General features: G+C 54.1%; 1 protein-coding gene across 2 annotated transcripts in view; it reads left to right on the forward strand.

Moving 5' to 3' along the window:
• Positions 1-14,875, forward strand: part of Tfeb (transcription factor EB) — a 53,444-nt gene extending 38,569 nt beyond the window's left edge. For both annotated transcript variants that reach the window (XM_075980900.1, XM_075980898.1), the window contains exons 2-9: positions 6,981-7,209; positions 7,290-7,544; positions 7,953-8,033; positions 10,275-10,395; positions 10,489-10,545; positions 11,409-11,484; positions 11,936-12,083; positions 13,794-14,875. In XM_075980900.1, the coding sequence (XP_075837015.1) occupies positions 7,003-7,209; positions 7,290-7,544; positions 7,953-8,033; positions 10,275-10,395; positions 10,489-10,545; positions 11,409-11,484; positions 11,936-12,083; positions 13,794-14,273 (1,425 nt within the window). In that variant the 5' untranslated portion in view covers positions 6,981-7,002 and the 3' untranslated portion in view covers positions 14,274-14,875. The remainder of the gene's footprint in view (positions 1-6,980; positions 7,210-7,289; positions 7,545-7,952; positions 8,034-10,274; positions 10,396-10,488; positions 10,546-11,408; positions 11,485-11,935; positions 12,084-13,793) is intronic.
• Positions 14,876-19,408: the final 4,533 nt, after the last annotated feature.

Here is a 19,408-nt window from a genome sequence, read left to right on the forward strand (position 1 = left end):
TCCAGCTAACAAAACCAGCCTGATTAGTGGGGAAACTGAGGCAGACATTGAGTCAGGCCCAAGGCTGACACTTGAGCCTTCTGCATTCCCATCCCAAGCCCACAGTTCTTTTTCTATCACAGAAGTGGCCTTGTCTTGGGGTATGGGAATTGTGTGGCCATCCGTGCTAGTTTGCCCTCCCCTGCACTTTTGGGACGGGGTTTCAGGGAGCCTAGATTGGCCTTGAACTTCTGATCCTCCTGACCATGCATGCTGGGCAAGTTCTCTGCCCACTGAGCTACAATTCCTGGCCCCTGCATTGTTTCTTCTTGCCACCAGGCCTTTCGGCAGCAGAGGCTGCACAGAGAAGAGAGAACACCCTCCCGACCTGGAACCCTCTCCCCTGACTCCTTCCTTTCCTTCTGGTGACCATTCCCCTGCCCAGGCACCCTGGCAAGAGGCATTTGTCTAAGGTCATGGTTTCCTCGGGATCCAGCCTGCAGCTCCCACACAGTGGAGGGAAAGAGCACCCTCCCACCACAGAGGCAGGCTGTAGAAAATTAATTAAGCAGGCACCCCAGCTCTGGGCTCACACTTTGCGGTTTCAGCTGCCAGACACGTGTTTTTCTGGGAATGCAGGAAACTGGCCCTGCCCTTTGAAGAAGGGTAACTGTGTCTCTTATGGTTGCCAATTCCAGACTGTTGCTGGACACCTTCCTGGCTCTGGGCTATATGAATGAGATCAGCTGCTGAGCCCTTTGATGGGTATGGTTCTTCTTCAAGGGGACTCCTAAAATCAAAGGTGCCCACCTCAGCCCAAAACAGGATGGGGGGGTGGTTCCCAGTCCAGGGAAATCTGGGCTGCCAGGACTCAGCCCTGATAGCAGCTCTGAGGCCTTTATGCCCCCACCTCTCTGTCTGTCTCTGTGATGCAGGGACAGATGCGCACTGTTGAGAATGAACTACAAAATTGAACCAGATTGGAGCTTCAGGGTGACGATGCTCGCTTGTAATCCCAGAAGTTGAGAAGTGGACGCAGGAAGATCAGGAGTTTGAGGTTACCTTTAGCTATATAAGGCCAGCCTGGGCTATAAGACACCCTGTCTCAAAAAACAAAACAAGAACAAACGAACAAAAAAAATTAGGTGGCTGGAGAGATAGCTCGGCAGTTGAGGCATTTGCTGCTCTTTCCAGAGAACCCAAGCTTGGTTCCAGCACCCACTTCAGCAGCTCACAGCCACTCGTAAATCCAGATCCACCACCCTCTGTCGGTTTCCTTTGACATATGAACACAGGCACGCACGCATGCGCATGCGTACACACCATCTTTAAAACACACACACCCACTGGACACCCGTGCACTTATTGTCCGGAGAAACCAGTCATGATTTTGCGTATTTCATCCCAAGACATCTTCTTGCCCATGTGTCACACACTGTGCTGCAGAGACAGCACACCATCAGGAGGTGACGGCAGATTTTATATAAAAGTGTGCATTTGTCTCTTCGCATAACCTCGTGCTGTCTGCCCTAAGCACAGCGGAGGGGTGAACCATAGTTTACTGAGCAGCCCTGGTACTGGACACTGAGACTTGATTTTTAGTTTATGTTTTTGATTATTTTGCTTTCATGTCTGTCTGTGTGCCTGGCACTCACGGCAATGAGACGGAAGTATCAGATCCCCTGGACCAGGAGTTATAGACAGCTGTGAGTCCATGGGTGCTGGGAGCGAATCCAGGTTCCCCAGGAGAGCAGCCAGTGCTCTGAGCTGCTGCCTCATCCCTCCAGCTACTTTATTGTTTTAGACAGGCTCTTGCTATCTAGCCAAGGCTGGGCTCAAACTTCTACTGTATCTTCCTGTTTTGATTCTGGAGTGCTGGGAGCGCAGGAATGAGTCACCATGCCCATCTTGAGACTGTTGTATTTCTACCTGATGTGTACTGACTGTATGTTTGCATACAAGTGTTTTCCACGTTTAGAATTCCTTCCTTGGCCTAATGAATATCTGTACTAATAATAATATGAAAAACACCTTTAGTGTGTGTGTGTGTGTGTGCGCGCGCGCGCATGCGCGCAAGCACGTGCCACAGTGTGTAAGTGGAGGCTCAGAGGACAACTTGTGGAAGTCAGTTTTTCCTTGTGGATTCTGGGGATCAAGTTCAGGTCCCCAGGCTTGGTGGCAGGTGCCTTTGTCCTTTGAATCCCCAGTTGCTCTCGAGTGACATCGTGGGCTTGGTGAGGTCCGGAATGTTGGTGAAGGCAAGCTGTTTGCTATTCCTTCTCTGCTGTGCAAGGTTGGCCTCCCTCACTCAGTGAACTCCAGAAAATGAAAACAATTAGGAGCCAGCAGCTGGACCAGTGCTCATAAACAAGTCAGCCTGTGTCACCAACACCTGCAGCCTCTCAGACCATTCCTGGCCCCCTCCCGCAGAGTGGCCCTTTCTCCCTCCCAGGCAGTCCCCCAAGGCTAACTGCAGCTTGACTTCTCACACAGTAGATGTTTTGTGCCTGCTTTTGAACTTTATATTTGTAGATGGAACTTTGTACATTTTGGGTTTTTGTTGTTGTTGTTGTTATTGGTGGTGGTTTTTTGAGGCAGGGTCTCTCTTCGTAGCCCTGACTGTCTTGGAACTGCCTGTGTAGACCAGGCTGGGCTTGAACTCACAGAGATCTGCCAGTCTGTCTCCGCTGCCTCTGCCTTCTGAGTGCTGGGATCAAAGGTATGCGCCACCACACCCAGCCTGGCTCCAGGCATTTCTGAGTCTGGCCTCTATTGCGACACGTCAGTGAGGCCCGCAGCAGTGGAGTGTGGGGTTGGTGTTGAATGGCCACGCACAGCTTTTTGTCAGCGGGGAGGAGAACCTGGCCGGGAGCTTGCTCTGTAGACCAGGCTGGCCTCAAATTCATAGAGATCTGCCTGCCTCTGCCATGGATTTCGGCTTTGAGATACAACTTTTATTTGTTTGTTGTTTGTTTATTATTTATTGAGACAGGTCTCATGTGTTAGATTCAGATTCTCTATGTAGCCAAAGATGACCTTAAACTTCTCTGTCCCTCACCCCACCTGTGTGCTGCGGTCACAGGCAGGTACCACCTACCGTGCCCAGTTCATGCAGTGCTGGGGGTTGTGTGCTAGGGAGGCCTCTACCAACTCAGCTACATCTCCAGGCCCAGTGGTCCAGTTTTTAAAGGTTCTACCAACAAGGCAGACAAATTCCCAAGAAGCCGGGTATGGGTGACAAACACCTCCCAGCACGTGGGAGACGGCAGGAGGATCAGGAGTTTGTAGCCCTTGAACATTTCCCCCAACACCGCGTTGAAAGGCAGTTCATTTGGTGGAGCCCTGAAGTGGTGTCCGGCAGCGCACCAGGCCAGATGTAGTAGTGTGCACAGCTGGAATCGTATCATTTGGGACGAGGAAGTAGAAGTGTCAGAAGTTACATGGTGAGTTCAAGAACAGCCTGGGACACATCAGTGCCTCTGCCACTCAGGGCCCCCACTTGTTCTGAGAAGGGCAGAGTTCCGGCCTGGCGAGTGACCTTGGGGGTGGGGTCACTGCTTTTCAGAGATGCCTTCAGACATGATCAGGATCAAATGGGGCTCCTTCCCATAGGCCTGTAGAAGCCAGCCGGCCCCGCACGAGTCACACAGGAGGGTACATGCCTCCTAAGTGGGGGGGACCACAGAAACAGGTTCCTCTCCTCCACCCTTCCCCAGAGGTGACCACTTGGAAGAGTTTCAGGTGCCAGGGAGTTCAGAAGAGTATGTTACAAGTAGAGGTGGGAGCGGCTGCCTTCTTCCTCCTGCTGCTTAGAGACTGCGGCTCCAGCCAAGCCATTCCGTCTCCGTGCCTCCGTTTCCTTCCTGTGGATGTCTAAAGGGTAGTCCTCTCCTGGACCAGCCTCCAGCATCCTTCTCCTGCCTAACAGGACTCAGGCTGTCCACTTTATTCTGTAGTTCTTTCCCCCTCCTTCTCTTCTTCGACTTCGTGGTGTATCTTTGCTGTCTTCTTTCCTGGACACAAGACTTTTCCTTGACATCTCTGTCCTCCCATCCTGACTCCCACCCGTCTCCTTAGGAAAAGCTCTCCCAGCTTGTCCACACTCAGATGTATGGTTAGGGAAGTTCACACACTAGTGTGGGTGGAAGCGGAGGAGGAGGCAGGGGGCTCACCGGGTCGTGACTAAGCCATCTCGGCTTTGGGCTGAGGCAGTCATCCGAGGACCTGGGCAAATGACAGCTGGAAGTACCCAGTGGGTCCTGGTGCACAGATGGGGTTGGGAAGAGGCAGGGACTTTCTGGGGCCACTGACCCCTTCCTTTAGGAGGTGGTGGTATCTGTCCATAGTAGGTCCTGTGGGTCCCATGTTCCTGGGCTTGCACAGGGGACCCTTTCCAGGCTTTGAGGGACAGGAAGGGAGGGGCACAAACACTTGGACTGTCCCTGTCTCCTGGTTCATCCTGGCTAGCCCCCACTGAGGCTGATCAGCATATAGGTTCTCTCCTCCCCAGTACCCATAAGCTCTTGGTCCTTACCATTCATTCTCCCAAGCTCAGCCAGGGAGGCTAGTTTGGCCGTCAGGAATATGGGGTTTAGTAGCTCTGTCCGGGGGTTGCTAGGAATGGGAAAGTGTTTTCTGCCTGCTTCCTCCCTCAGAAGTCACTGGTACCCACCCCCGCTTAGCTAGACTCTCTTTTCACTCCATCTGTCCGGAGGCTGGAGAGGGGGTTGAATTCCACGTCCATTTCACAGACAGGGAGCTGAGGCTAATGCAGCCAGAGCATGGCCTATTGGGTCTAGCACAGTCCTTGAAGTAGCCAGGCCAACTCTTTGTCAGGGGAACAAGGGACTCCTTCTCCCTAGCCCTCCCTGAGCCGGCTGGCACGGCCAGGCCCCTTGGCCCCCACTGGCCATCTAAAGTCGAATTGTCCATGGAGGGGAGGTTGCTGGCTGCCTAGTGGATGTGCGGGGCTGCATCTGGTCAGAGCCAGGGGTCTGTTGGCAGTGTGGCTAACAGGCTGTGATGTGAAGACAGGGGCACCCCTCTGTAAGAGCTGGAGACGTGCTGGTGGGAGGCAGTGGGGGCTGCAGCTGGGAGCTGCTACGGAATGGGGGAGGGTGGAGAGTCAGGGCCTGGGTTGTTGGGGGCTGCCCTGCCGACATGGGCTGCTCAGGCCTTCGCTGGGCAGCGAATGGAAGATGGGGGGGAAGGTTGCTGTGTGCTACAGGACAGACAGGATGGTAGGTATCCTCACTCCATTAGGGAGCTGCGGGAGATAGTGGATGGAGTCTTAGTTGGGCATCTGTGACCTGAGCTCCACTTCTGCCCCAGCTCCCCAGAATCTGGGGTGTGTCCTAGCTGTGTCTTACTGCCCGGTGCCTTTGTTTCCCTTCTTCATGAGAAGACCATGGTTTGTGGTTGAGCAAGGACTTCCCAGCATTGCTGATGGAGGCCTTGGATCCCAGTTTGAAAACCCTGGTTAGATTGTGCACCCGCAGACTGCCAGGCAGTGCGCAAGCGGCAGAGAGGAAGATGCTGTTTACAGAGGAGGAAACTGAGTGAGGCTTTAGGAGGTTAAGCAGCTTGCCCAAAGTCACACAACAAAGTGAGAACCCGGGCTCTGTGTCCACCTGCTCATGGGAAAGCCCTCTCTCTTGCCAAATCCCTCCCCTCCCTGACTGTCCTCTCAGGGACTCAGGTACCCTAAGTCCTGTGCCTTTCAGTCTGGACTGTCCTTGAGAAGTCACTGGGTTCTGCTCTTTTATTTGTGGCCCAGTGAGAGGAAGAGACTTGCCCAGTTACCTAGTGGCCTAGGGAGAGTGCAGGCCCAGTTTGGGGGCTCATTGGGTTTCACCCTTCCACCTTCCAGCCTAGGTTTGGGGGCCTCAGTCACCCTTCCCCACAGTGGGTCAAGCTCCGAGCTCTGAACAGTGAGGAGCCCGAAGCTGCCCCTTCTACATAGGACTAGCCCTGCCTGGGGGCCCTCCTTTCTCGCTGAGACTGTGGGATCCAGGAGCTGGGGGACTACGTGTCCAGTGTCTGACTCAGGGATCACATCCATTCTTTCCCTTCTCCTCCATTGGTGTCTGCCTCCCACACCAGAGGCTGGAGGCCGAAGGTGCAGCAGTAAACAGATGAAATGTGTGCCCTCAGGGGACTTGCATTCCTAGTAAGGGACAGACAGCGAATACAATAACAAACTTAAGCCAAAAAATGCCCCGTCCTAGATGGTGGCCTCTGATACAGAGAGGCAAGGCAGGGGGAGGGGATAATGCCATTTTATCACAGTGGTCCCTAAACGGCACTGTAAGCTGACGTTTGAGTCTTGGAAGAGGTTAAGACGTGAGCCTTGATGGTATTTGTAGAAAGAATGTTCCAGGTGGAGGGACAGCAAGTGCAAAGGCCCCGAGGTGGAAACACGCCTGGGGTGTTTGAAGACTAGTTTAGGGGGTGTGGCTGGAGTGGGTAGAACAAGGGGGGGGAAGCGTGTGGGGGTGGGAGATCTAAGGGGGGCCACGAAGGCAGCAGATTTCAGAGGGCCTCTGCGGCCATGTCTTAGGCTTTTGCTCTGAGTGAACAGGAGCCTCGGGAGAGTTCTGAGCAGAGAGCAGACAGGAACTAGCAGCATGGTGGAACTTCTGGCAGATGGTGGGGGAGGAGCCACGAGCATCTGGAGGCTCCTCGGGCCCTCAGAGAAGGCGTGGCACGGGCTGGGCTAGGGAGGGGCAGGAGAGCGGATGGAGCTGAGGCCAGGTATGAAATGCTCAGGACGGGGATGTGACGGAGGGGCGACATGTGGGCTCCTACCATCACTCTGGTCTAGGAGTCAGGGAACTTGGGCTCATGGCTCAGCTCGCTCAGTGGCCTTGGGCAAATCCCCTCTGTCAGGACTCAGTTTCTCCTTCTGTGCAGTGGGAGCAACCGTACTTGTGCCAGCCCACGTTTAAAGACTATGAGGAGGAGGATGACTGCTTCACGGACCTGTCTCCTCTCGACTGCAGGGAGCCCGAACCAGCAGCTGCCATGGCGTCACGCATCGGGCTGCGCATGCAGCTCATGCGGGAGCAGGCGCAGCAGGAGGAGCAGCGAGAGCGCATGCAGCAGCAGGCCGTCATGCATTACATGCAGCAGCAGCAACAGCAGCCGCAGCTGGGAGGCCCACCCACCCCAGCCATCAACACCCCGGTCCACTTCCAGTCGCCACCACCTGTGCCTGGGGAGGTGCTGAAGGTAGGGCCTCTGCCCCCACTGATTTCTGTCCTGCTCCATGAGTCCCATCCCCTCTACAGCTATGCCTTCCCCTTCCCCAGGTGCAGTCCTACCTGGAGAACCCCACCTCCTACCACCTGCAGCAGTCCCAGCACCAGAAGGTGCGGGAGTACCTGTCAGAGACCTACGGGAATAAGTTTGCGGCCCACATCAGCCCAGCCCAAGGCTCCCCGAAGCCTCCACCAGCAGCATCCCCTGGGGTGCGGGCTGGACACGTACTGTCCACCTCAGCGGGCAACAGTGCCCCCAACAGTCCCATGGCCATGTTGCACATCAGCTCCAACCCTGAGAAGGAGGTGAGTGAGGGCTGCCGGCTTGGTGTCTGTCAGCTGTGGTGCTCTGGGAAAGTGGTTTTAGTGGAAGAAGTGGAGCTGTGTCTGCAGGGAGCTCCAGTCTCAGGGAGACACAGTCCTGCCTCCAGGGAGCCCTGTTCTGAGGAGAGTTGCCATCTTCTTGTAAGGGGATAGGGCAGACTCAGAGGAAAGCCCAGTGCTCTCGTAGCCCTGGATAGGTGTGTCAAGAACTCCCTGGCAAGGGATAGGTCCTGGGGACAAGCCTAAACCAGCCTTAGGCTCAGCCGAAGGCCCTTTCTCTGGTTCATTTGCTCCTCTAGAGGAGCAGGTTGGGTGAGGTGGTGTTGGGGTAGGTGGATGGCTGCCGCTCTTCAGGTAGGTCATCCCCAAATGAACTTTTCTCTCTTCTAGTTTGATGATGTCATTGACAACATTATGCGCCTGGACAATGTGCTGGGCTACATCAACCCTGAGATGCAGATGCCAAACACGGTACTCTTGGGCTGGACTGGGCTGGGCTGGGGGACACACATAGTGGTTCCAGAGCTGGTGTCTGTGGAGGCAAGACTGTGGGAAAGACTCAGGACTCTGAGTAGAACTGAACCAAGGAAGACAGGCGGGGTATGGTTAGTACAGCACTTGGGAGGCAGAGGCAGGTGAATCTCTGGAAGTCCGAGGCCAGGCTGGCTCCATAGTGAGTTCTAGGACAGTTGGAGCCACATAAGTGAGGCCTTGCTTCAGAAGAAGAGAAGACAGACATGCCCCAGCCTTGGCCAGTGTGTGTGATGGGGTGGTCTCAGGGAGTTCCCTGAGTGGGTAGAGAAGAGGCTAGGAGAACCTTCCAGAGCTGCAGTGTGTCCAAAGAGAGTCAGTCTGTCTTGAGCAGATCATCCCCTCCTCTGCTGTGTCCAGGGCTGAAGGTTTGTGTTACTCGGAAGGGCTTGCCTTGTCCCCAACCACAGGACCCTTCCCTCGGTCACTCTTGTCTGTATGACCATTCTGAGGGTCTCACTGACTTGGGTGGGGAGGGAGAGGCCTAGGTAGCAGATGAGAAGCAGGCTTGGATCAAGAGATCTGGACTTTCTGTCACGACCTTGGGAAGTTCCTCCTCCCCCATTTTGACTCCCCTGTCTACTCAGCTGCAAAATGGGGTGATACCTTTTACCCCACAGGGCTACGGGGAGATTAGAAGGGACGAAAAAGAGGGTGGGGCCGGAGAGATGGCTCAGTGGCTGACAGGTGAAACCACTCTTGCACAGCCCACGCTTGGGAACTCACCCACGTCGGTGACCTGCAACTCCAGCTCCAGGGATCCCACGCCCTCTGTGGGCTCTGTGGCTGCCTGCACAAACCCACGTTTGGACACAGACATATACATAAAATTTAAATGCAAAACTGAAATAAAAATAAAAAAGAAGACAAAATAGAGGGTGAGAAGAATTAGTTTCAATCAGGCAAACCTGGAGCCACCACCTCTCTTGGGGCACACCTGTGTTGGGTCCGATGCTAGCCCGGACCCTCAATTATTTCTCTTGACCATACCCCAACATAAACTATCTCTCCCTGGACCGGCGTGTTTCTCTGTAGCTTTTGGAGCCTGTCCTGGAACTAGCTCTTGTAGACCAGGATGGCCTCAAACTCACAGAGATCTGCCTGCCTCTGCCTACCGAGTGCTGGGATTTAAGGCATGCGCCACCACCGCCCGGCCACAATTTATATGGCTTTTTCGGGAGGGAGATTCTCAGTGGTCCCTCCTGAAGTCCTGAGTTCACATCCTGAAAATTATTCCTATTTATTCTCCAGCCTTTATACCAAAACTTAACTTAGGGGAAATACATTAGCATTCTGTCTCCTAAGTAACCAGGTGAATGGCTTCTTGTCTCCTTCTGCCTGTCTGCTCTGTATACTAGCTGTCAGGAGACTTGAATCAGCATTTCTATCAGGCATCCTCTAAATTACAAAGAAAGGAACAAACAACATCCTGACCCTTTATTAGGACAGTGACAGCCTGTCTGTGGGGCTACAGGACCACCTCAGGTGGGGCCTATGGCTTCAGAGCCTGGCTGCCACACCATATAGAAATATGGGCCTACAACCTGCCAGAGGCTGGAGCCACCACCTTCCTTGGGGCTCACCTGCCAGAGGCTAGAGCCACCGCCTTTCTTGGGGCTCACCCCTTTGCTCTGGTTGGTTCTTTGGCTTGAGTATTGCCATGCCACCGAGAGAAAGTCCTGGGGGAGGCAGAGTCAGTCTGGTGGCATTGCCAGGGCAAGCAGGAGGGGGAGCCCAGCTCAGACCTGTTGCTCACAGACACCGAGGCCAGGAAACCAGGTTCTCCAGTTAATTATCCCTCTCTGGCTCCTGTTTACACAGTGAATCTCTGGGCCCGTGGCTGGCTCTTGCCTGGCTCTGTGGTAGATCTTTTCCAACGCTGCTACAATGCCTTCAGTGCTGCTGCTCTGTTGAATTCCATACTCTCAGAAGAACTCAAACTCCCAAACGAATTGAGCCCCTCCCTGCGGCTTAATCCCTGCATTGGTTAGGTTCCTCTCCAGCCTCCGCCCTGGCCAGGGGCTCCTGAGGGCAGGGCTGCTCTGGGCCACACGTTCCTCAGCTCACCCAATCCTGGAGAAGGGGCTCAGGGGTAATTCTAGCACTTCAGGAACAGCTGCTCCTGGCACCATGGGTCCTGGTGAGGACTCACCAAGCCCCCCTCCACTCCTTCCTCCACAGCTACCCCTGTCCAGCAGCCACTTGAATGTGTACAGCGGTGACCCTCAGGTCACAGCCTCCCTAGTAGGTGTCACCAGCAGCTCTTGCCCTGCTGACCTGACCCAGAAGCGAGAGCTAACAGGTACTGCCGTCCTCTCCCCTATACCCTTGGGGCTCCGGAGTCCTTTTTTCTCTCTTTTTCTTCTCACCACCTCTCTCTTTCTCTGGCCTGCAGATGCTGAGAGCCGGGCCCTGGCCAAGGAACGGCAGAAGAAGGACAATCACAATCTAAGTGAGTTCCACCCTTCCCTCATCTTACCCTGCTGAGAAGCCAGTGTCTGCCTCATTCCCCACCAGCCGCCCTGTACCGTCTCAAACCACCCATCTTTCGGCCGCCTTTCACCAGGCCAGCGGTTCTCCACCTGGGGGTCACAGGGGTTTGCCTGATATTCCACAAGGATATCCTACTTGTCAGATATTTATATTATGATTAGTAACAGTAGCAAAATTGCAGTTATAAAGTAGCGATGAAAATAATCTTATTTTCACTTTATTTCAATTTGAGGAGCTTGAGAACCACTGCATTAGGTCTTTTTAGGAAAATGGGAGGGACCGCTGGGTGGAATTTTCTTGAATTTTCCAGTTCACTGGATTTTATTCTTCAGGGCCTCGGGCAATAGGAGTGGAAGAGATTGCCCCAGGCAGCTCTCTTGCTAAAACTGACTCCTGCCCCTGCCCCCTGATTGTCTAAACTGCACCCTGACCCTCCCCAGCCTCCAACCCCAATCTGCATGTCTGTCTGTCTTTCTTTCTTTCTTTCTTTCTTTCTTTCTTTCTTTCTTTCTTTCTTTCTTTCTTTCTTCCCCCCCCTCTCCTATCCGTCCTTCCCTTTTCTTTTTTGTTTTTTTGACACAGAGTTTCTCTATGTAACCTGGCTGTCCTGGAACTCACTCTGTAGACCAAACTAACCTCATACTCACAGAGATCCCCCTGTCTCTGCCTCCCAAGTGCTGGGATTAAAGCACCATACTGAGACTTGAGTCCCTTTTATTCTAAACTAAGATTTTCTATGGGGTGCCTACCATCTAGGTTGGGGGCTTCTCTTAGGTGGGTTCCCAGTGTTCTAACCATGCCCTCTAAAATCTTAATCTGTAGTTGAGAGGAGACGCAGGTTCAACATCAATGACCGCATCAAGGAGCTGGGAATGCTGATCCCCAAGGCCAATGACCTGTGAGCAGGTTTCTGGAGGGAGGGGAAGGGTCTGGGCTGGGCAGAGGCTGCAGACATTATCAGTTCTCAATTGCTAAAGGTAGTGATGGAGGTAGCGTGTTTGAGAAGAGAATATTCCTGCCTCTGCTGGGTCAAGACAGCTTCTGTAGGGGTAAAGGGGGGACTTCCTGGAGAAGGACTCATGCTGGGAAAGTGGGTGAAAGACCCTGATGGAGAGGTGAGAAACACAGGGCAGGAGTGAAAGCTGAAGGCGAGAGATGGGCTGGGCAGATTGCTTGGTCCCAAGGATTAGTGAGGAGCTGGACAAATTTCCATAGACAAATCCCCTCTACTCAAGGCTAGGTATGGGGAGGGGTGGAAGCAGTTGGGACTCTGAACCAAGCCTAGTGTTAGGGGGACCTGGCCGGGCCTCTGGGTGCTCACTTCTGACTCCATGTGGTTGTGGCTGCAGGGACGTGCGCTGGAACAAGGGCACCATTCTAAAGGCATCTGTGGATTACATCCGGAGGATGCAGAAGGACCTGCAGAAATCCCGAGAACTGGAGAACCACTCTCGGCGCCTGGAGATGACCAACAAGCAGCTCTGGCTTCGCATCCAGGTCTGGCCCTGACTTTGGGCTCCTTGGGTGGCTTTCACTGATCTCATCTGGTTCCCGAGTCCTGGGGTGGGGCATAAATGCTGCCCATCAATCAGAAAGCTGCGTCAGTCAGGATGTGATACCTCAGTGAAATGCCCAGTTCCTTCCGTTCTGTGAGACCCTCAGCCTGCAGTCCACACTGGGGACCAGGCAGGTCTATTCTTCTTAAAGTCAGATACTCTTGTTTTGCCCCACTTTTCAAAAAAAAAAAATTTAGCTGGGCAGTGGTGGCACATGCCTTTAATCCCAGCACTCAGGGAGGCAGAGGCAGGCAGATCTCTGAGTTCAAGGCCAGCCTGGTCTAAGAGAGCTAGTTCCAGGACAGGCTCCAAAGCTACAGAGAACCCTGTCTAGAAAAAAACAAAAACAAAACAAAACAAAATTTATATTCTGAGAGATGGAATTTCTCTTTGTAGAGCAGGCTGCCCTGAAAATTATAGTCCTCCTGCCTCAGCTTCCCAAATGCTGGGGTTTGCAGGAATAGGCCACCGTCCCTGACTCTACAGGTCTCTGTGAGGCGCCAGTCACCCCTGCTCACATATCCTTGGGCAATGGAAAGTAGACCCTGCACAGGTGCCCTGCCCTGGGTGTCTGGAAGGTAGAGTGGGTTGAGACAGCGCTGGCAATCACCTGGGCAAACTGAGGAGCAGGGCTGAGAGTCAGCACCCCACTGGATCTAGGACTCTGTTCCTGGCTGTATTGAGGGCCCCCAAGGCTGGTCCTCTACAATAGTGGTTCTCACCCTTCCTAAAGCTGTGACCATTAATACAGTTCCCCATGCTGTGGGGACCCCCAGCCACAGAATTATTTTCATTGCTAATTCATAACTGTAATTTTGCTACTGTTATGAATTGTAGTTTAAATATTTTTGGAGATAGAAATTTGCCAAAGGGGTTATGAGCCACAGGTTGAGAACCACTGCTCTAAACATAAGCTTATTAGACCATAGGGTTTTGTTGTTTTTTTTTTAAAGGTTTTTTTTTCCTCTGTGTAGTTTGGAGTCTGTCCTGGAACTAGCTCTTATAGAGCAGGCTGGCCTCGAACTCACAGAGATCCACCTGCCTCTGCCTCCTGAGTGCTGGGATTAAAGGTGTGTGCCACCACTACCTGCTACCACTGCCCGGGGACCACAGGCATTAACTTTTTTTTTTAAAGATTTATTTTATTTATTGTGTATACAATGTTCTGCCTCCATGTATGCCCGCACGCCAGAGGAGGGCGCCAGATCTCATTACAGATGGTTGTGAGCCACCATGTGGTGGCTGGGAATTGAACTCACGACCTTTGGAAGAGCAGCCAGTGCTCTTAACCACTGAACCATCTCTTCAACCCCCCCCCCCCCCCCCCCCCCCGCTTTAACCTTTGATTGTTCCCACCTAAGCACACAGACAATTGAAGTGGAAACTGAACTTTGGACTAAACTTATCCTTAACGCATGCTGTGCCTTTTGGTAATTTCTCTTCCCACCTCACTCAGACAAGTCTATTTCAATTTAAAATTTTGAGAGAAAGCCGACCAAGGTGCTCTGTGTTGGCTCGACAAGCCGCGGACTTGGGAGAGAGATGCTGTGCTCTTGAGTGTAGCGGGAGGGACGGCAAGTGTGGTGGGTCCGGGCGGGCTGGCCTGGTGCTGGCATCACATGTCTCTTACGGCTCCTTCTGCTCCCCACAGGAGCTGGAGATGCAGGCACGGGTCCACGGCCTCCCCACGACATCGCCATCTGGCGTGAACATGGCTGAGCTGGCCCAACAGGTGGTGAAGCAGGAACTACCCAGTGAAGACGGCCCAGGGGAGGCGCTCATGCTGGCGCCTGAGGTCCCCGACCCTGAGCCGATGCCGGCTCTCCCTCCGCAGGCCCCACTGCCCCCAGCCGCCCAGCCACAGTCCCCTTTTCATCACCTGGACTTCAGTCACAGTTTGAGCTTTGGGGGTGGGGGTGATGAGGGGCCCACAGGCTACCATGATCCCCTGGGGACAGAGCATGGCTCCCCGTTCCCCAACCTGTCCAAGAAGGATCTGGACTTAATGCTCCTAGATGACTCCCTGCTACCCCTGGCCTCCGACCCCCTCTTTTCTACCATGTCCCCTGAGGCCTCCAAGGCCAGCAGCCGCCGGAGCAGCTTCAGTATGGAGGAGGGCGATGTTCTGTGACCCTGGTTGCCCCTGTGCCAAGGAGCAGGGGCTGCCTGGGGGCTGGGAGGACTGGGCAGAACCCTCCTATCCCTCAGGCTGCAGTTGGTGTGAAGTAGCCGCCTACCCTGCCTCTCCTTCCCTTTGGTCGGCCCCTGTTTGGACTTAGTGCCTGCCTGGCTGCAGATGGGCTAAGCCCTGCCGCTCGGCTTAGAGCCCCCTCCTCTGGGGGCAGTACTATGAATTGCGATGTGGAAGAACAAGGGTGAGGTGAAAGAATATGAGGAATAAGAAGAAACCCTGGTAGGGGAGCCCCTCTCTCGGAGCCCGGGCCCCTCCATGAAGGACATTTTGGAGAAGGTATAAGAAGTACCTCTGAGGTAGCAGCTGGCCTGGGGGTGCCTAGGCCTGCCTTCCTGGGACTAGATGGCACCCAGCCTGTCCCCCCAGCCTGATACTTCCCCCACAGGTGGGGCACCCACCCCCCTTTGGTGCTAACAGCTCTCCCCTGGCGGTATGAGGGTGGGGTGGCCAGAAGAGGAGTCTGGGTTCAGGGTGGAGAGTACCCCCGCCCCCAGACCCCCCACTTCGTGCCTTTAGTAAACACTGTGCTTTGTATTATTTGTCCTGGCTCTGCAGTGCATGTGGCCTCAGCTCACAACAAGCGGGAGCCAGCCCAACGGGCCCCATCCCGAATCCAGAATTCAAGTGCGCCTTGAGTAGCACTGACTCCTAGGGAGGAGAGAGAAACAACTTTTGCAGCGTGAGGCTGGGGGGGGGGGGGGAGGGGGGATGTGTCTCACTGAAGCCACGAGGTGGCGCTGCAGCCATGCTGGTCCCTCGCTCCAGCAGTGGTCCGAACAGCTATGCTGTTGGGGATGGGTGGGTCTGCTCCCAGCCGCCTCTCTAGGTGTGTTGCTCTGTCTGGCCAGTCTTCTAGTGGGACCCTCAGCATTCTTCCCCTGTCTGGGTAGCTACAAACCAGCTGGAGATGATTGCCAGGCTGTGTCTTTATGGCTATGGGGAAATGGACCCTCTTGAACTTGTTTTGGAATAGATGGGAGCAGAGGACCCTAGCTGGGAGTCTGCTCCAGCGCTGTGCAGTGGTGGGGTTCTAGGACCCCTTTGCTCCGGATTCTGGGGTGTTAGACCTTTTGCCTGGATGGGGAAGTGAACCTGATGGCCAAGGAGGGCCTTTGTAGGTTTTGCTTGGTTCCTCAATTTTCAAGGCTCTTCTGCCGGGGACCAAAATGGATTTCTCTTCAGAGGGTCCCCAAAGGCCAAAGAAGCCTAATTAAAAAAAAAATTAAAATCCAGTATGAAAATGACTAAGAGGGTAATTTCCTCTTCGAAGAACAAGAGATCGAATCAACATTGGAGCAATTAACGTGCAGAGAAAGGGCGCCAAACGGTGTGGGCGAGGTGGCACTGGGCTGGCTGAGCTCAAAGATTAATCTCAAGGTCAGTTGGAGCCTTGGATGACCTTGTAGAGCCTGAGTTCGCCTGCCTTAACTCCTTCCAGTTCAGGGTCCTTCTCCATAGCCTGGGATCTACCCTCCCTCTGAGACTCCTGGCGTGAACCCTGAACTCTGGCTGAGGTCAACTGGAGCCTGGGATGTGGGTGGGGTCCACAGACTCTGGGGCCAGCACTTCTGGTGGTTGGTGGATCTGGAGTGACGTGGGAAGCTGACTTCTACGTCCTCATATAACCCCTCAAAACCCTAAGCTACCCCTGTCACCGAAGCCCGCAGCTTCCTGGTCTCAGGGCTCCTGCTGCGTGGGCCGTGGGTCAGGATGGCACTTCCAACAGGACCAGGATGAGAGTGGGGTTCTGTCCACACGGGGGCGCACAGGCTCAGACAGCAATCTGGGGAGCCGGTCTCAGGGCCGAGCGAGGAGCAGTTCACACTGCTTGGCTGGGTGGCTTCCCTCCCGCCTGGGGCTGCTGATGTCCAACGCAGACTCTGTCTCCAGCACTTCACGTCGCCAGAAAATGTTTATCTGAGACTGGCTGGCAAGACCCTCACCTGTGACTGGAAAGGAGTCGGGCTGGGGGTTATGACTGATCCCGGTCAAATAGGGGACTCTGTTCTTCATCCCTCGATGGAGGGTAACCCTTGGGACATCTGCAAGGGAAAGTCTCGTTAAGGCTGAGTACAAAGCGCTGTGAAGAAAGATGGCCGTGCTGACCCTTCCACCGAGGTAGCCCCTTTCAAGCCTTGGGGGCAAAGTATGGTGGGATGAGGTCCCAGCAGCCATAGCTTCCTTCAGTCCCATGTAAGAGGACCCAAAGGACTGAGCTGGCGGAGCAGAGATGGGGCACATGCATAGCGTCCTGTCCCCTCAGCTCCGGGTCCTAGCCTGTCTGTCCGTCCACACCAGCTCCTCCCTCTTCCCAGGTTGCCAGTTTTGGATTGCCTGACATCTACAGGGACAACTGGGATCTCAGAAGGCCCTGCTTGGCATTCCTATCTCCACCATTCTTTTAAGTCTGATTCTTCATTTGCTGTTTTGTGACCTTTGACAAGCTGAGGGTGTGAGACCCTCTGTGCAGCACACAGACTCATTCCTGACTTCAGGAACTCCTGCCCCGCCCACCTCAAACCCTAGCCCCTCCCCTGACCTCTGAGCGCCCTGGCTGGCTATTGGAGCAACTGGAAAGAGCCCCTTTAATGCCCTTCCTGCTCCACTTCCCAGGGCCTCCAGACCCGTGGTCCAGTGTCCACCCCCTCCTGGTGTCTTCCAGACTCATCTCTTCCTTGCTCTCTCTTTTCTGAGGGGGGCAGTGGAATTTATACAATATTTAAGCAGCCAGAGTCTGGTCCTGGAAGATATTATTAATGTAAAAGGGATGGGCCGCAAATGCTTCTGGACCTGGTTACAATTAGACGGCGATTTTTCTAAAGGTCAATGAATTCAGATAATATCCACAGGGGGAGAGAAATTTAATACCTTTTTAGTGAATTAATTAATTATAATATTATATCGGCTTGGGGTTCTTTTCCAGAGTGATTAAGGCAGCGATCTGTCTTCTGTGAGCTGGCTGACATGAGGACCCTGTCACGGGCTTGGAGAATGGGGCCCTTCACTCTCGGCACAGGCAGGTGGGGGTTGGGGAGGAGGCAGGAAGCGCTACAGAGTTGCAGCAGGTGGGATGGCTGCGGAGCCCAGTTCTTCCACCTGCACTCCCATGCCTGCTTCCAGTTCCACCGAGCCTCATCCCACAGTTATACTTGGGGAAACTGAGGCTCGCAGACTGCCAGATCTTGCGTGAGCATGATGACGGATGACTGCCAGGCAGAACTGACTGGAAACTCCTTCTCCGTCCATTCCCTAAGTCAGACAATCTGGACAACCAGGCCTCCATCAGGAAAGCTGGGATGTGGCACCTGCTCCTCCTGTCAGGAAACCATTTCCAGGGTGTGGAGTGTGTCTGTGCGGGGCTGCTGAAGAGGAGCTGAGATTCCTGTCCCGGGGAGACCTGAGCACAGACACGTTTGTTCCCATCTTCAGTTACGCAGTCATTCAACAAACCTTCCTGGCATACCGCTTTGTCCCATGGGAGACAGGCTGAAATCGCCATTCTGGAGTCACAGCTGTTCTTGGAGCAATGAGAGTGGGAGCCCTTTGCAGCTAGGGGGCATCCCCGGGCAACTGCTGAGCCCTCACTGAGAGCTGACCCTAAGTAGATATCCTTAGAGGGTGAGCGGCAGGCATGTAAGCTGGGGACACGGTGGGGGCACTGACATATAAACTGGAAGTGATGAAGGGGGCAGAGTTGACAGCTGTCTCTAGGGACCAGGCTGGCAGGAGTGCTCCCCCTGTAGGAGGAGGAAAGGAGCACTCTAGGTATGGGACACCGTTTGTGCAGGAAGGCCTGAAGGTGCAGGGTCTTACACCAAATGAGTGAGGGTCCCTGCAGATGGGCTGGCAGTCTGAGACCAGGGCATGGCTGCCTCTGCCCACTCCTGTCCCGGATGTGTTGATGGACACTGTTCCGCAAGGCCACAGCATCTGGGTGGAAGGCTGGAAGCAGCAAAGCCTAACAGACCTACACTTCATGGTGAACTCTGACACAGCTTGCTGCACTAGGAGCCTGTACCTCAGTTTCCCCGTCTGTGATGGAGATCTATAACTTCTCGGGCTGCTGTAAGGACTTAAAGGGGATTGAGGAGGAGCTAAACACTGCTTTTAACTCTCCTGACATCCTGGGGGTATATGGTCACTGCCCCCACCCCCACTTCATTTCAAGGGGGCGCCAGTGGAAGCTCAGGTTAGGGGTGTTCTTTGTTGGGGGATAGACTTTTTCCTTGGCTCTGCTCTTTCTTCTGCCTGCTCCTGTCGTTCTCCCTCAATGCCTCCTTGGCCTGGCTCCCCCCCCCAACCCCTCCCCCACTGGCTCACTCCATGTGCGGCAGGCCAGGGAGGGCCTTCCCATTGTACTATCTTTGGGCCCTAAATTAAAATTGATGACATCTTGGAATGAGCAGTGAGGGTAATTTTGCTTCAGAGCCGGGATGCTAATGAGGCCCCTTAATGGCGCAAATGCTGAGCTGACGGGTCGTGTGTCACATGCAGCAGCTAGGGGGGTAATGGCCGCAGTAAGTGCTGGTAATTACACCCTGTCTTGCTGTATTTTGGCAGGCTTGGTGGGAGAGCAGAGGCTCAATCACCGCTGGCGGGGACACCCCCACCTACCATGGGACTGACAGCCAGGGATACCCCCTGGGCCCAGCCAGGCCCCCTCAACTCCAGCCCCACCTAGAATGAGGGTCTTGGGGCTACAGCCTCCAACACGCATGTAATGCAACCCAGAGTCTCACCACGGGGCACCACTCAGCCTTGTACATTCATCTCATGCCTGCGCATGCTCCCTGTGTGCCCTGCACATGGTTCCGTGTCCATGCACCGCTTGCCCAGTACGCTCCCTTATGAACACAAGAAGTCCTGTGTAGAGGCACATGGAACCCCACGCAGAATTGCCCTCTCAGACAGCGAGCATGCATTGAGCGCCTACTGCGTTTTCACTAGGAGCCCTTGCCCTTGCAACTAACTGCCTCTCCCCAGGTCTCTCTCTCTCTCCTCTCCCTCTCTCTCTTTTACACAACCTATTTATTTATTGATTATTTTATTTTATTTTTTTTAAATATTTATTT

Source organism: Microtus pennsylvanicus, chromosome 7 (genome assembly GCF_037038515.1).
Source record: "Microtus pennsylvanicus isolate mMicPen1 chromosome 7, mMicPen1.hap1, whole genome shotgun sequence".
Classification (NCBI taxonomy): Eukaryota; Metazoa; Chordata; class Mammalia; order Rodentia; family Cricetidae; genus Microtus; species Microtus pennsylvanicus.